The following is an 18,422-nucleotide window of genomic DNA, read 5'->3' on the forward strand; positions in this document are numbered from 1 at the left end:
AAAAAAACAAATCTTATAAAATCGAATTTGAAATTCCTCTCTTCATTTTTTTTTTAATTTATAGATTTTTCAACTTTTGATTATTTCATTTGATAATTTTTTTGACAATTTTGCAGTTTTTAATTTCAATTTTTTGATTTTTCAAGTTTTAACTTTACAATTTTGGAATTTTTTGATTTTTAATTTTTCAAGTTCTCAAGTTAAAATTTTTCTTTTTCACGATTTATCATTGGGAGGGTGGGCGGGGCTAGTACCTTTTCTTAGAAGAGTAGGTCATTTGCCAAAGTGAGTCTTATTTTGGCAAATACTAGCCTGGCCCACCCGCCTTTTATTTTCTTCGAGGGTCGCAGAAGTCACTTTCGCCCTCATTTCTTCGATAACTTCAATCTTGTTTCCAGAATTAATTAATTAATCCAGTGTATCACAATTTTTAAAAATTTCAAAAAATTTCAAAAAACGTACAGAAAAATGTCGGATTAGTGGATGTTCGGATAATCGTGGGTTCGGATTATAGAGGTTATACTGTGATTATTTTTATATTTTTCTGACGTTCCAAAATTTCCTCCCATCGTATTGTCAATGGTAAAATCTGGCTGCTTAGCCACTACAAAAAATGTATGACGTCATCTGAAAATTGATGTAGTAGTTTATCCTTATTTTTGATAGACCAACTAAAGTCAATAACCTACATAAATTATAAAATTGAATTATTCATCCCTTCCAAAAATTTAATGACGTCTTTCTGGAAAGTATTAAATTAATACTCGATGTTTTTTTGCAGAGTATTGGATACACAATTTTTAAACTGAATGTCTATGTAAAAAGATTTATTTATCGATTACTTCAAGAACTCTTCATTTAAATAGTTAATTTCTCTGAAACTTTAGGAACATAATGTCGTTACGATTAGCGCTACACTGAACAAGAGTTGATAACGTTATCTGAAGGAATTATTACATAAATTTGCATTAAAGAAAAGTTAAGTGTACATAGTTTTACGCACAAAATACAAAGTATTAATTTAAGCTTGTTCTATTCTTAAAAAGATATTTTTATAAATTTTAATATTTACACATTCCAAAGAATAGCGACAGTTTCATGCTTATCATTTCTTTAATCCACTATCTTAAAACTAGGATTTTTTAAAATAACTATTAGAAACAATCAACCGTTAAAAAATTCAGCCGAAGAAAACAACACAAGATAAAAATCCCTAAATAACACAAATTACATTCCAAGATTGGCGTTGTTTACTAGCTGCTCACAAATATCAAATTTAAGTACATAGCAACGTAACAACTAATCATTACAGAATAACAAGCAATAGCGTCATGGAAATTGGCCTTCAAGCTACACTGTTGCTCAACAACAGTGCATATATATTTTATTTGATTTTGAAATATTATTATAACACTCAGAGCTAACTTTGAATTGATTTTTTTAAAAAGCTAAAGAGAAGGTAAAAAAAAGACGCTGAAATTTTTTAAATTTTACTACGAAACATACGCTGAAAAATTAAATAAATTACACTATATTGCTAAGCTATCTACATCATGTCCCTAAAATTCTCCACCCTCGGCTGAAAGGGATGAAGCAAATCCGAGTGCTGCTCTGGAATTTGATAATAATTACTATAGGACCCTGCCATGTCGTGACTTTCGCCCTCAAAAGGCCATTGTCGATCGTAATGCCCTGAAAACTTGTAAATTAAGCGTGTTTCCGTAACTAGATTAAGTGGATGAAACACTTTAGAAGAACGGTGACAGGATACGAGAATATTGCGTAAACTGGCTGAACAACAGCGATTTACAAAACTAATTTCACTAACGTCTCATAAATCCCGCCCGGTATGAATATCGCCTTAATGCACCTGTTCACGCAGACCGAATAAAATTCAAAAATACCTACAAGCATTATTCGCAAACGACAGATCATGGATATTATTATTATTATTATTATTAGTTTATTACGGAATAACTCCAATTACAAAAAGTAAGAAAATTAAACTTACAAATACATAAGGTATATGATTAACTTAATTAATTATCTTTATAACAATGATCATACAATAAACACAAAAAGAAACAATTTTAAATTATCCGAATTATACAAGATTATTTATCATTCTCTTAAATACAACAAGGTTTGAGTTAAAAATATCAAATTTTACAAAATTAGATAGTTCGTTTGCTTGTTTCATCATTCTTCGCAATGGGTGGTTAGTTGACATATTAGTAGATGCTTTGTTAATTCTGAAAATTTTACAAGATCTAGTAGTTCTGCAGTTTTTATTTGGAACCCTAAACATTAGTTTGGCTAATAAGTCATTACTATCTATATGGTTGTTAATAATGGCGTGAAGAACACATAAATCCGTTATATCTCTACGTATCTCCAAGGATTTAATATTGAGGAAGCTCATGACCCATTCATATTCACCTTGTTGATGTAGATGATGTTCTTTAAATTCAATAGACCTCAAAAACTTTTTTTGAACACGCTCTAACAATGAAATATGAGTGTCGCATGTTGGATGCCAAACTGAAGAAGCATATTCCAGAACAGAACGCACGAGAGAGCAATATAGCACTTTAAGTGCATGAGAGCTCATATCCTTGCAATGGCGCCAAATCAATCCCCACATCTGCAGAGCCTTGTTAAATATGTATCGATAATGACTTTTGAAAGAGAGTTTATTATCAAAAAGTATGCCGAGATCTCTAATTTCACTAACAGGCTTGAGCAAACTTTTCCCAATATAATAATCATAATCGATCATATTTTTTTTGTTAGAAAATGTAATTTTATGACATTTATTTAAATTCAGTTTTAAAAAATTTGTTTCACACCATTCATATATATTATTTAAATCCTTTTGTAATTCCTGACAATCAGTTATGGATGAAACTTGTTTATATATCTTTAGATCATCTGCATAGAATAGAAATTTTGAAGATTTAATACAATAACTCAAGTCATTTATAAAAAGAAGAAATAAAATTGGACCACAATGTGAGCCCTGGGGTACTCCAGATGTAACTTCAAAATAATCAGAAATGTGGTTGCCAATTTTAACCTGTTGCCACCTATTAGTAAGAAACGATTTAACCCATTTTATGGAATATTCTCTAAAACCAAGTCTATTAAGCTTTGAAATTAATACATTGTGATCCACTCGATCAAATGCTTTTGCGAAATCTGTATAAACAGCGTCCACTTGACATTTATTCGCAAATGATTCATTGAGAAACGAATAATATTCCAAAAGGTTGGATAATGTTGACTTATTTTTACAAAAACCATGCTGTTGATTAGTAAGTAATTTTGAAACTGCCCACTGTAACTGCTTAGCTATGATGGAATCGAAAATTTTAGGGATAACCGATTGATTGGAAACACCTCTATAGTTGTCAACTTTGTTCCTTTGACCAGATTTAAAAATAGGTTTAACATAACTCAGTTTCCAAACATCAGGAAATACACCAGTATCCAAGGACTTGCTGAATAACATAAATAGTGGTATTGATAAAGTACATATACACTTTTTTAAGAATACATTGCTTAAACCGTCTGGTCCAGCATTTGTAGAGTCATTCAACGAAGAAATAGTGTTAAATATATCCTTAATCGTTATTATAAAACCCGTATCAATAACTTCATCTTTAAATTGACTATCAATTATCTTAGAAGAATCATTAACCATATAGACCGATGAGAAAAATTCTGCGAACAAATTGGCAACTTCTTTACCACCATTCACCACTCTATTTAAATAAGACATTTCTTCTGGAATATTGTTAGGGACTTTCCTTTCTCGAATAAATTTCCAAAAGACATTAGGATTGTTAATAATGGAAACGCTGACAGTATCCACATACTATCTATAAAGACTTTTCGATAGTAGTTTACATTTTGATCTCAAACTCTTAAAATAAACGTAATCTTGAAGTTCATTCGATTGTTTAAATATAGCGTGTGCTTTCCTTTTTTCGTAGCACAGTGTTTTCAGTTCAGAACTGAACCATTGAGGGTATTTGGAAGATTTTATTTTTATAACCTTTTTTGGAATATAAACTTCTAAACCTTCATATATAATATCATAAAATATCGCTATCATTTCATCAAGCTCATAACCTTCAAAGCATGTATTCCAACACACAGAAGCTAAATAATCATTAAATAGAAAGTAATTACCATTTGCAAAGTCGAATACAGTGTATTCTATTTCAAGAGATGGATTTGAAGCGGTGCAGATCGACCACGAATAAGGAATATGATGTATACTATCCCCTACTAGTGGATCAATTGCAGGGTAAATTTTCATTTCAGTTACACTTGTAAAGATTAGATCGAGAAAAGTATTTCGATTATTCGGAATTAGATTAACTTGAGTTAAATTTAAAAATGAATAAGTACTAAGTACAACATCGTAGCAGTCTTGATTAAGAACAGTATGCCCATGTCCTTCAACACCGTTTTGGGTCCATTTAATATCAGGTAAATTAAAGTCACCTGTAACTATGAATTTATGATCGGGAAATTTTTCTGACACTATTTCCATATCATTACAATGTGATTCATATGCACTAATGTGCGAATTCGGAGGAATATAGACACCCGCTATGATGAAAGCTGAACCGTTCAATTTCAGAGAAACATAAAGACTTTCAACAACCTCACCAATATATACAATCGAAGAATTCAAACATTTGTTAATGGCTATCAATACTCCACCTCCTCGAGATTTGGCACTAGTAATTTCGTTGCGATCTGCACGGTAAATATTAAAATTATGTAACATTAACTCCTCATTTTGTATTTTTTCACATAACCAAGATTCTATAATTATTACGACATCATAAACACAACTATTGACATTAATTGAAAATTCCTCTAATTTAGATCTTATTCCCCCAACATTATGATAGTAACAGTTTATTAGTTTTTTGGGACATTTTTAGAAGAATTACGTTTAATTATATAAGGAGTGTTATGTTTATATCTCAAAGCCAAGTCTTCTCCTTTCGAAAGCCTGTCTTGCAATTCTTTCTTAACTGCATTTATATGCTTCCTTTGTCTTTCCGTCAAGTCCGGACAAAAATGGTTATTTCGGTTTTTGTTATTTTTGTTGGACTTTAATACTTCTTTTGCATCGTTTTCATTGTTGTAAATAATTTTCATTGGACGATTATGATTATCTTTAGAAACTCCAAGTCGAACAATTGTTTTAGGATTAGGAAATGCTCCTAAAGGTGATAAAATGGCTTCAACTTTTTTAAAGTCATCGGCAACTCTTTCGGCGACGTTTGTTGCTGACGATTCTTTAATGTTGAATAATAAGATGTTAGATGCTCTTTGCTTACGATCTTCAATTTCTTCTATAACGCTATCGACATTGCACGTCCCAGAGTTTTTAAAAGTATCTAATTCATTCCTCAACAATTTGACATCATTTTCAACGGCAGAAACTCTATTATCCAGTTTACCAAAATAGTCATCTATTTTATTGAAAAATTCTGCTTTAAGTACATCTAATTGATTTTTCATAAGTTGTTCCATTTGGGCAAAAGTAATAGGTGCTGAGGTAATGTTAGTCATTATTAAGCATTTAGAACAGCTCCATGGATCCTTATTAACAGTAAATTTTACAAGATCGGGTTCGGGTAAATTCAAACAGTTTACGTGGAAGTGCTTTTTACAAGCTCCATTACATTTAAGTGACGGGGTGGTAGGTGTTACAGCGCCTTCACAATGAAAGCAAGAGGCAGGCATATCGGCAGATTCTCAAAAAATTAGAGGAACAACCACAGGGACACAATTAAATGCACCTTGGGGTCTTTCAAGGTGACTTAGTACACGAGACAGTCGGACCACGGAAGGGGAATTCACTGATTAGACAAAGGTGAGAGGTAAAAACAAGCCACGATAAGATAATTGCAGTAAATCGTAACTTACAACGGCCCTTCTGTGAAGAGGGATTACACCAGTGACGAACCACTTATGTAGTCAAAAAGACCACGTAAAGATCTTGCGAATAAGACCAACTTTACAAAAATTGAACGCCAATTTCTTTTCAAATAACCACAAAACTACAGAGCACGGCAAAACAGTACTGTCGCTACCATATACGCAATGAACGCAACAAAAACGCTGTCATCCGCCTCTAAAGAATTATAGTTTACGCTGCAGGAGTCGTCCTTACAGGGTCCGTGATGGTCCGGATTCGTGGCGTAGAGACCATAATTCAGATTACTCGTGGCGATTTTCTTAAGGCCCTGAATGGCGGTCAATATAAGGGCCATTTTCGCCAAAAGGAGAGCTTTTCCGCCTAATACCGCAAGAAACTGGAACCCCATAGGAACCATAATCAAACCCACGGCTGCTATCCCGAACAATAGCAGCGACATAAACATGTTCTGTTGCTTCTTTCTCCCTCTACCTACAAAAACACGAATCACTTGTTCAAACACGTAGTATTAATAATATTAGTGTCAAAAGGAATTTTAAAAATTCCTCTAATCTGAATATGCAAAAAAAATTTAAATTTCAATTATCACAGCGTCGCTGTCACAAATTCTAGAAACGTTACTTTTATTAAGTCCGGTCTTTTTAAGCGAATTTGGATTAGCATGTTAATTACACGATCCATTCGCTTGACAAATAACGGTGAGAAAAAAATTAGCGCTGTCAAGACAGTCGGTCCTTTCGTGATTAAGATTTTACGAATGAGTTTTATGCGGAATAATCCAATATTAAGTATAAAAGAGGAATAAAGCGAGATTAGCTGCGTAATTTTATACCGTAGATCGAGTGGAAAAAATACCCTTAATTCTTACCCTCTTGGCTGATGATGCTCGTCAGTTCCTCGTAGCCATTAAGACGTATTTTAAGGACGTGTGTATTGAGAACGTGGGCGATCCTTTGCAGAATCTCATTTTTCCAGTCAGACTCCATATCCGTCGATCGGAAAAACGCAACTTCTCTGCAAATTAGCGAACATTCAGTCGTCTGAACCGGCTTTAATTGCTCCATTTTGATTGATTATGCACTGTAGGGTGTCGGTAATAATCGTAAATATAAAAGCACCTTTTAATCGGCCTAGTTAGCGATGTTTTTCTGGAGTTTTAATTACTGCTAATTTTTTTTTTTTTCAGACATAAAACCACCCCTCCTTCCCCTATTGTGTCGGCGACATTTCCTTCTCATTGTTCAATGTTTGGAAGGAAGTATAAAAACGAGAGGATACTCGAGTGTAATAATTATTGATTTATAGAAGAATTATTAAATCGCTTGGCTCATCCAAAGATTGCCATTTCCTCGTACGTTTCATGAACCATAAAATTTGATAACGAACAACGAGCGAAGATTTTCTTGAGAAACAAGATACAGTCAAGCTATTGATTTATTTCTTTGATCAAATACGCTTTCAATTAAATTCGGTTTAGGCTTGCTTTATTTTCACAAAAGAACAATTATTCGCGAATTTTATTCAGCTTAGTGGTCGGAAAACGCGGAATTCAAATAAATTTTGAGCACTTTGGTTATTAAAACGGGATAACCGCTGAAACAAACCCGGCGCCTCCGCCAAATGTTTCTAAATTAATTACAATTTAGTTAATTAAAGATAGTTTGATTGTAACAAAAAAGTTTTGCTTTATTACCTGGCATCTTGCGTTTCGTTTTCCCCTCTGTATCTAACTAATTCTACGGCAGTTCCGAGTCTAATAACATCAGCTTTCAGCGAGTTATCCAAAACTACCAAACTCCCACGCTTTAAACATCGTTGCAGGATTAGCAGGAATTGTTCCTGAGGCCCATCAGAACTTAGCGGCATACAGTTCTGAATTAATAGTCCTGTCAATCTTCCTGCTGTCCTCCACATATTTTCTCTTTTATTCCCTACAGTAAGCAACTTGTTGCAGTGCACTATGGAGAAGAATAATAAGATTCGCCCCAATGAGTTCTGCTTATTAGGTGACATTCTGGAATTGAAAAATTTTATATAAGTAATTACGAGAAGGATAACGTAAAGGAAGGAATATTTTAATGGAATGTGTCAGTCATACAGCAGCAGCTTTATCAAAGTATCGTTTATTTCCATTCGAATTTATACATTTTAGAATTACAAAATCGTCATTACAATTTTAAAGAATAAATTATAATGTCGGTATTACGACATCTCTGGTTATATAGACTGTTTCATAACAATTGAACTATTGAGTTTTCAAATTTACTATTTATCTACATCTCTGTAGATAATTAATTAATCCGAGAAAAGCAACTCAATAATTGTTTCTAATTCAATTATTACTTGTTTTTTAAGATTTAAATTTTTATGGATTTTATTTATTTATTTATTTAACCAAATTAATTGATCTTGTATGAATTTTCCTTATAATTTCACACATTTTAATAAAAATCTTATACAAAATTGTTCGCCACCAACTTGCTAAATTTCCAACAATGTTTCGACTATAAATTATGTTGTTACAGCAAAATGTAAAACAATGTATCTCACTGAAATATGAACCGCATCAAAAAAAAAACTCTTGATACCAATGTACTCTTTTTAACTCCATTTATTAAGTATTATATTTCTTTGTACAAACATTCGGCTATAGACAGTTCTAATTACGAGTACATTATGAAAAGCATAGGTTTTTTAAAAGTTTCGAGGTAAAATCTCTTTAATTTCGTTCTCCATTGGTTTCCTTACTAATTATTTCATTCCCAGATGGTTTCATGTTTCATTAAAATTTCTCAAAATTTTAAAAATGAACCAATAAAGTCACCTTCCTTACCATGATGTGTGTAATTTTTTCAGAATTTATTGGGGTGTCCTATGAGAAAGGACCTCTAAGGGACCATCTGTTAAATTAATTTCTAGTGGACTCGAAAAACGAAAAAGCCTTAATACCACTTTTATGTTTTCCCGACGTTTCATGATCCCTAGAGTACGTCCCCCGTTTCCGTCTGCCTGTCTGTCATTTGTCCGGATCTTTGTTAGACAGATAATCTCCGAAACTACTGAACCGATTGTTGTCAAATTTGATGTCTATTAGATATATCGTGTAGATAGTAAAACGTTAACCAAAATTTGGTTATAAATTTTATTATTATTATCATTACTGATATTATTATTTATTGACGGATAACTCCAATTACAGTACTAGAACGTAAAATAATTGTACAAGAATGCAAACTAAATAGTTGATTAATTCATCTAATATCATCGTTAATATTAAGAAAAACTAAGAATAGAAATGAGAACAGATAAAATACAACAATATCTAAATTAAATTTAATAAAACAGTGATTTATAATCCTAAACTAAAACTTTTATTGTTATAAGATACGGTATCCTGTACTTGTGGTTTGTAAAAAATCCGCATTGAGTTTTTACCCTATAGATCCAGAATTTTGGGAAAAAAATCAAAATTGTATAACATTTTACAATTTAACTTTGATTTTCAAAACTAAATGATGTGAAATCTTGTAAATATTTTAAGGTAACTATTGAAAGCATTGTAAACCATTAAAATTTATCCATTTATACCCTCGCAAAAAATGATGACGTCACCTTAGAATGTTGCCGAATGTTCTTCAAATTTCTGAATGTTTAGGCTAGCTTTATTAATTAATTAGTTCTCCTTTCCGCTGCTTTAAGAACACAAAATCAATCAAATTTCATTTTCTTTTAATCATTGATGCTTGAAATCTGAACGTGCTAATAAACGAATTCTTTCGAAGTATAAACATAAACAGTCGAAGTTAAGCATGTACTATGAAATTGAGAATATCTACCTTTTTTCCATTTGCTATCTGCTTTAAATATATCTGTCAGCACTTCTATTATTTGTTCTATTTTGCGATATGCAACTCTTCATGTTCTCATTTTCAAATTTCAGTTTTTCGATTTTCCAATTTTTGGACTTTTCAATTCTTAAATTTTTTAATTTTTTGGTTTTCAATTTTCAATTTCAGTTATTTTAAGTTTTCGTATTTTAGACTTTAGGTTTTTCAGTTTCTCGATTTTTCAATTTTTCCATTCTTCAATAAAAAAAAAATCAAAATTATATAACATCTTACAATTTAATTTTGAAATTGCAAACCTAAATAATGTGAAATCTTGCAAATATTTTAAGGTGATTATTGGAAGCGTTGTGAATATTAAAATTTGTCCGTTTATATCTTCGCATAAAATGATGACGTCATCTTACAATTTTCTCGAATGTTCTTCAAATTTCTGAATGTTTACGCTAGACATCCAGTTTTTTTGGAAAAAAAATTAGTGTGCTTAATTAATTAATTAGTTCTCCTCTCCTTTAGGTTGAGGGCACAAAATAATAGTCGAATTTTTTCGAAGTATAAACATAAACAGTCGAAGTTAAGCATGTACTATGAAATTGGGAAATATCTAAATTTTTTGCTATCTGCTTTAAATATGTTTCAAAGTGTCCACACGTCTATTGTTTCTTCTCTTTTACGATGTTCAACTCTTCGAGTTCTTATTTTCAAATTTCTCAGTTTTTCGATTTTCAATTTTTCGTTGCGGTTTTTTATTTTCTTTATTACTTCAATTTTTGGATTTTTCAATTCTTGAATTTTTCAGTTTTTTGGTTTTCAGTTTTGCAATTAGTTTTAGTTATTTTAATTTTTTTTAGATTTTTCAGTTTCTCGATTTTCAATATTTCTATTCTTCAATTTTTTATTTCCGATTTGCACTTTTTCTTTTCTCTTCGAGTTCTCATTTTCAAATTTTTCCAACTTTTGGAAGTTTCAATTTTTAGATTTTGTAATTTTTCGATTTCACGAGTTTTCAATTTTATATTTTTCAGTTTTTCACCTCTTCACTTTTTCGGTTCAGTTTTTTCTTTTCTTTATTTTGTCACTCCCACGGAGCAAAAGGCAAAAGTTTGTGGGGATATTGTGGTCCGCCACTGGTTTTTACTTTATAAAGGTTACCACGAAACGAAAATCGCAAAATCAAATTTTATAATTTTCCAAAGAAACGGGATTTGTCGGACTATACTTTAAAGGCAAGGGAAGTGTTGTCAAAATAACTTTTGATCATTTTTTTTGTCAGGTTGGCAACACATTTAAAGTTATGTCAAACAGCTGTTAAGTAGCTGCCATCATTTCATTCATGTCAAAATTGACAACTATTGACAAACTAACATTGCAGCAAATAATTCAGAATTGCCAACCTAAAAATTTAGTTCAATCATTATAACATTTTCTTGTAGATTTCAACATCCGGAAATCATTTTAGACTTCGTTTCTTTGAAACTTTCTATCATTCTTCCAAAATCGCTAGTTGAAATATAGCAATTTTCACAGTTCCAGTAGCAAACAATTCATCAAAAAATTACGATTAGCGTTTTTTTTTCTTACTTTTATCACATCCTAGATTCTATTAGTTTCCACTCCCACCCCACAGAAGAAAATAATCAGCCCCGACCACCCACCCACCCTTCATTTCAGTAATTAATTTATCCAGTCTGAATTAAATAAGTGATCTTATACTGAACAGAATTAAAATTAGTCGTTAGAATGAGAAAAGTGGGGATGGGCGGGGCTAGTACTTGCTAAGATAAAACTGATTTTGGCATATCACATATCTTCCAAGAAAAGAGAGGGTGCGTGGGTGGGGCTTGTTTTTGCTAAGATAAAACTGATTTTGGCACATGACATACCCTCTAAGAAACGAGAAGGCGGATGGGTGGGGCTAGTACCTGTTAAGACTGAGTTTGGTCAATGACATATTCTCTAAGAAAATAAAGGGCGGGCGGGTGGGGTTAGTAGTACCTGCTAAGATAAGACTGATTTTAGCAAATCACATATCTTCCAAGAAAAGAGAGGGTGGGTGGGCGGGGCTAGTACCTGCTAAGATAAGACTGATTTTGGCAGATCACATATCATCCAAGAAAAGAGCTGGTGGGTGGGTGGGGCTAGTACCTGCTAAGATAAGACGTGATTTTGGCAGATGATATACCCTCTAATAAGAAAAGAGGGGGCGGGTGGGAGGGGCTAGTACCTGCTAAGATAAGACTGATTTTGGCAAATGACTTGATAGTTTTTAGAATCCTTACTACACATATTTTGTCCCTCTTTTATTAAAATTTGATTTTAAAGGCTATTTTTTGTAAAAAAAAAAAAAATGGAAACATGCGAAAATTTATTTTTATAATTCCCTGTTTAGATGTTCTTTTGTCATTTTTTTAATAAATCCGTATGCAATAAATAACTTCACCAATATACTTCATGAAATTATCCTTTACATTTTGATAATGTGAAATATGAAAATGATTGCTTTAACCTGACTGAAAGAATTTACTTACTTGCACAATCACTAAAAATATGAATGGAACAGCAGCAATTTATTACTTCGATTTTTACTTCCCGAGCGTAAGCAAAGGAAGTATTGTAATCGAGTCCGTCGGCCGACTCTCTACTTTTACGTTTTCTCGATCTTTCATGACCCCTAGAAGACGAAGAAATAGGTCTCCCATTTCCGTCTGTCTGTCCGTCTGTCCGTCTGTCCGTCTGTCCGTCTGTCCGTCCGTCTGTCCGTCTGTCCGTCTGTCCGTCCGTCTGTCCGTCTGTCCGTCCGTCTGTCCGTCTGTCCGTCCGTCTGTCCGTCTGTCCGTCTGTTGTCCCGGATTTTTATTAGACAGATAATCTCCGAAAGTACTCGACCGATTGTTGTGAAATTTTGTACTTATATTAAGAATATCATGTAGATGGTAAAACGCTAACCAAAATTTGTCTAATCATCCCCACCACTAAAGCGATGACGTCACTTCAAAATTGTACATAGTAAATGGGTTTTCAATTGTATAAAATAACATAGTCCTACACATGTAGTTTACAACTCTGAATCGACTTTTCACCCGAAACGTCCAGATTTTTGGAAAAAAAATCAAAATTATAAAACAACATTTTGAAATTTAATTTTTAATCTGCTAACCAGAATGCTTTGAAATGTTGCAGATGTTTTAAGGCTATAAAGAGCATCATAAATCTTTAGTCAAAAAATATTTGCTTATCCCCTCCAAAAACTTGATGACGTCAGCTCAAAAGTTTGTGGAATAAATCATATCTAAAATGTACAAAATATGATGAGTCTGTACTTGTGATCTATCACTCCATTCATATTTTTTGGATTTGCATATACAGGGTGACTCAAAAAAATTAATGAATGCGTAAATATATTTTATTGATTTAATCAGGAACTACAAAACCGAATGCTCTGAAATCTTGCAGATGTTTTAAGGTCATAAAGAGCATAATAAATGTTTAGTCAAAATATATTTGCTTATCCCCTCCAAAAACTTGATGACGTCAGCTCGAAAGTTTGCCGAATAAATCATATCTAAAATGTACAAAATATGATGAGCCTGTACTTGTCATTTATCACTCCATTCATATTTTTTGGATTTGCATATACAGAGTGACTCAAAAAAATTAATGAATGCGCAAATATATTTTATTGATTTAATCAGGAACTACAAAACGGAATGCTCTGACATCTTGCAGATATTTTAAGGTTATAAAGAGCATAATAAATGTTTAGTCAAAATATATTTGCTTATCCCCTCCAAAAACTTGATGACGTCAGCTCGAAAGTTTGCCGATTAAATCATATCTAAAATGTACAAAATATGATGAGCCTGTACTTGTCATTTATCACTCCATTCATATTTTTTGGATTTGCATATACAGAGTGACTCAAAAAAATTAATGAATGCGTAAATATATTTTATTGATTTAATCAGGAACTACAAAACGGAATCCTCTGACATCTTGCAGATGTTTTAAGGTTATAAAGAGCATAATAAATGTTTAGTCAAAATATATTTGCTTATCCCCTCCAAAAACTTGATGACGTCAGCTCGAAAATTTGCCGAATAAATCGTATCTAAAATGTACAAAATATGATGAGTCTGTACTTGTGATTTATCATTCCATTCATATTTTTGGATTTGCATATGCAGGGTGACTCAAAAAAATTAATGAAGGCGTGAATTTATTTTATCGATTTAATCAGGAATTATAAAACCGAATGCTTTGAAATCTTGGGAATATTCTAAAGTTATTATAAGCATGGTAAACTTTTGTTCAAAATGTATTTGTTCATCCCTCCTAAAAAAATTGATGACGTCACCCTTAAATTTTGCTGAATAATTCCTATCTAAAATGCAAAAAATATGATGAGTTTGTACTTGTGATTTATCATTCCATTCATATTTTTTAGATTTTCTTAAGAGGTGGTTCAAAAAAATTAATGAAGTCAATTTATTTTATTGATTAAATTAAAGGCAACACTTATTATTAGTATTACACCCCAACCAACCCAATTTGGTAGACACAAAATTTGTTAAAGGAAAAACTCGGTTGAAACATAAGGGTAGCATGCTTATTTACATCGACTTTAACATTACAGACCTGCATTTGTTTTATGCGTTCACTTGGTTCCGCGAATGTGAAATAGACATGTTTATAATCAACCAATTGTGAATTTCACCGTCAAGAATTAAAATAAAACCCAATGTTTTATATAATAAGCGGAAGTCGAAGCAATAAAACCGATGGTCGTTTTGTTTACAGTTTCTCTGTTTGACTCTCAAGTATGCTGTTACGCCTGTCATCTTAAATTAAGAATGTTTATACATACACGATTTTCAGCTGCCTGGGATACGTATACGTGAGTAAATTGTTTCGTTATTTTATTGATTATTACAAATCAATATTCAAAACGACCCAATTCATTTTCCCGAAAATTTGAGAAAATAATAATTTTATTCTTAGTATTACACTACATCTATCCCAAACTGATATACGTGTCCTTGCAAAAATGTTGATGACGTCATCGCAATTTTTTTTTAAATTCCCACTACAAAAATGTAATGAGAAAAAACACAATAGGCATGCAGTCGTCAAGTTTCCGACAGCGAGGGAAGTACTGTCTAAACTCTTTAGACCAATTTTTTCGATTTTGCACATTTTCGATTTTGCAAGTTTTCATTTCTTCAATTTTTCGATTTGCATATTTTGGCTTCGGTTCTTTGTGTTCTTTATTTTTTCAATTTCTCGGTTTGCAGTGTTACAATTTTCTAATTTTTCCTTTTCAAGGTGAAAATTTTCAGTTTTAGGATTTTTAAATTTTTCAACGTTTAGATTTTTTAATTTTTCATTTTTTCAATTTTAGATTTCTAATTATTCTAGTTTTCATTTTAAATACATATGTATCTAATAATTATTATTATAATCTTTTAAATTTTTCACTTTGTCAATTTTTCGGTTTTAGAATTTTTCCATGTTTCAAGCATTCAACTTTAAAACTTTTTCATTTGATCGATTTTTAAATTTTTAGATTTCAAAATTAAAAATTATTTTAGAATTATTATTTTTTTCCTAGAGGGTGTACCATTTGCCAAGATCAGTCTTAACTTAACAAGTTCTAACCCCGCCCACCGGCCCTCTATTTTCTTAGAGGGCATATAATTTGAAAAAGTCAGTCTTGTTTTAGTAAATATGAGCCCCGCCCACCCGCCCTCTGTTTTCTTAGAAGGTATATCATTTGCCAAAACTAGCCTTACCTTAAAAAGTACTAACTCCGCCCACCCGTCCATCCGCCCACCCGCCCTCTCTTTTCTTAGAAGATATATGATTTGCCAAAACCAGCCTTACCTTAAAAAATACTAACTCCGCCCACCCGTCCTTTATTTTCATAGAGGCTACGTCAATCGCCAAAATCATTCTTATCTTAGCAAGTACTAGCATACCTGTCCTCTATTTTCTTGAGGGCGGGTAGGCAGGGCTAGTATTTACTAAAATAAGAATAACTTTTTCAAGTATTATACCCTCTAAGAAAATAAATTGTACTAGAACTTGTTAAGGTAAGATTGATTTTGGCAAATGACTTACTCTTCTATTTTCTTAGAGAGTACCTATATCATTTGTCAAAATCAGTCTTATCTTAACAAGTACTAATTTACTACCGTAAATTTTGAAGATAACGTCATGCCATTGTTGGTGGGAATAATTAGACAATTTTTGGTTAGCATTTCACCATCTACGATTCCTAACATTTAACTAAAATTTAACAACAATCGATAGAGTACTTTTTTCTAATAAAATTGACAAAACAGACGGAAAAGGGAGATCTACTTTTTCGTGCTCTAGGCCACAAAACGTCGAGAAAACCGAAAGCAACTAATCGTCGGATGGACCGTATTTTAGCTTACGCTCAGGAAATAAGAGGGATTTACAAAAGAGTACATTATAAAAACGATCACAGTACCTCTGACTACACCGGATACAAAACAAGTCGCCGTAAACTACCGGAAATAACTACTTCTTCAACATCAATTTTACAGTTGCGGAGGCAAAACATAGCATGAAAACTCATTTGTAATTTAAGCCTTCTCACCGTATCGAGTGAAATATTGCCAAGGTTTTGATAAAAAAACAAACCCCTGAGGAAACGTATATTTCCCACAAGTATAAAAAAAAACAACCCTAGTTTTTAGACGAGTGAGAAATGGATGCAATTAGCCAAGTTATACTTAAATTTTAGTCACATAATAACGGCATTACTCAACATGGTGGGAAAAAAATTTTTATGATGTAATTCCTAATAGAGAAATATTTATAAACTTGAAACGCTGGTGTCATACAAACTAAACATAATAAAATATCAACATAAACCATCGTAGTAAATATATTAATAAATAATATCTCACACAAAAATGTCTCAGTCGTAGGACTAAACTAGAATTTAAATGACGTAATTATTATACATCGAGGGAAAGAAATGCATGATTTTTCCTGAGGTGTAATTTACAGCAGGGGGATAAACCTTTGAATTTCTAATTTTATTATAAAAAGGGATACATAAGGAAACTCTCTAGGGAAATTCTTTGAATATTGTCTCCCTAGAGAATAATACTTGATTTCCATCTCGATTTTGGTATCCCAGAAAACAATTTCTGAGAGGAAACGAATATTTCATATTTATAAAAAATAGGGTGCTACTGCTTTAATAGACACAACATGATATTTATACTTGTCCCTTAAATATTTTTTTTCGACAATTTTTTTACAAAGACCCAATACTCATTAATAAAACTTGTTTAAACGATATCGCACTCAATATTTATTTTGGTCTCGCTTAAAAAACAAATTACAACTTCCAGCCTGACACAAAAAATTTAATATTTCACCACCAACGCAACTTTCTTACACTTCCAAATATTGATCAGATCATTATCTCCCGTATCGTGTTTACCAGCATATAACTTAAAACCGATCTTACATGCTCACATTAAGCGCAAGTTTCTTCATAATCTTGAAAATGTTTGGTATAATTCCAGTGAAATTAATTTCGGAAACTAATTACTTAAACACGCCGGGTATTAAAACCGATTCCCTTAAGCGCTTTTCTTTTGGAAGGATTTATTAATATCACCGTTTACACAGAGATTATAAGGAAAAATCCGAGAACTTCAACGTTTGGATTAATTCTGCATTATTAATCCGATCGTGGGGACGAAAACTGAACCACAACTTTTACAAAGCTTACATATTTCACGTAACCCAGACATTCAAATCCACAATTAAACCCGAATGCAAATTATTATAGACATTCAACGTGCAATTATTAATAAATTCCTCGTGCTGCGAAATTAATGAGTGAGTGTATTCTAATATGACTTACATTTTAATGAGCTAGGGCGAATATTGAGACATATATTTGCTTTAATAATAATTATACAGCACCACATTACATACACTTCGTTTACGATTTAGCATCCCGATGACTGAAACAATTGTAAGGTAAAGTTGATTATATATGCTTTTCACAAGAACGCACCAGAGGGTGTGGACTAAGTCATGTGGTGCATGAAAAGCACTCAACTCCGCTCTTTCGGAACTTCCAACTGCACCAATGATACATTAAACTAATGAGATGTATCGCAAATCACCGGTTGGAAGCACTTGTTGCGGACAAAAGTAAACGCTGCTGATTGCCACTGGAACTGGATTTCACTCGCGAATTAATGGCGAGTGACCCAATGGTTCAAAGTAGGTGAATTAAAAATGTGCCAAATTCCACGCCCCCGAAAATAAATTCTTTTCGTTCAGTTTTCATAGGAATTCGTGTGGTTTGCCGATAAAGGATGACACGCATCAATCATGATCTTTATGCATGTTTTGTGTAATTCACATTCCGCTCTAAGCGAGCAAAATTGCACGTCATAAATATAAAAGCTCGGGTTGCTCAGTTGCGTGGGCCTGAGCTGGTGTTACACGTGCTACAACGCGACACGAGATCAAAGATTAAATTTAACACTATAATGTCAGGTTTTACGCGTAATGCTAATGAGATGAATCGGATTCGGCAGCCCGAAATGGCC

At 32.5% G+C, this 18,422-nt stretch overlaps 1 protein-coding gene across 1 annotated transcript; it reads right to left on the bottom strand.

Annotated features, from left to right (window-relative positions):
- Positions 1 to 1,546: 1,546 nt before the first annotated feature.
- On the bottom strand, positions 1,547 to 17,832 carry LOC135127381 (uncharacterized). Its single transcript, XM_064053827.1, has 5 exons — positions 17,723 to 17,832; positions 7,662 to 7,982; positions 6,837 to 6,982; positions 6,203 to 6,439; positions 1,547 to 1,692 (listed from the first exon to the last, which is right to left on the bottom strand). Exons 2-5 carry the CDS (start codon positions 7,979 to 7,981, stop codon positions 1,547 to 1,549), a joined length of 849 nt encoding a protein of 282 aa, XP_063909897.1. The 5' UTR covers position 7,982; positions 17,723 to 17,832.
- Between the last annotated feature and the right edge of the window lie 590 nt (positions 17,833 to 18,422).

The sequence above is a fragment of the Zophobas morio genome, unplaced genomic scaffold (assembly GCF_036711695.1).
Source record: "Zophobas morio isolate AGI-343-1 ecotype UQ-CSIRO unplaced genomic scaffold, CSIRO_AGI_Zmor_V1 ptg000011l, whole genome shotgun sequence".
NCBI classification, from domain to species: Eukaryota; Metazoa; Arthropoda; class Insecta; order Coleoptera; family Tenebrionidae; genus Zophobas; species Zophobas morio.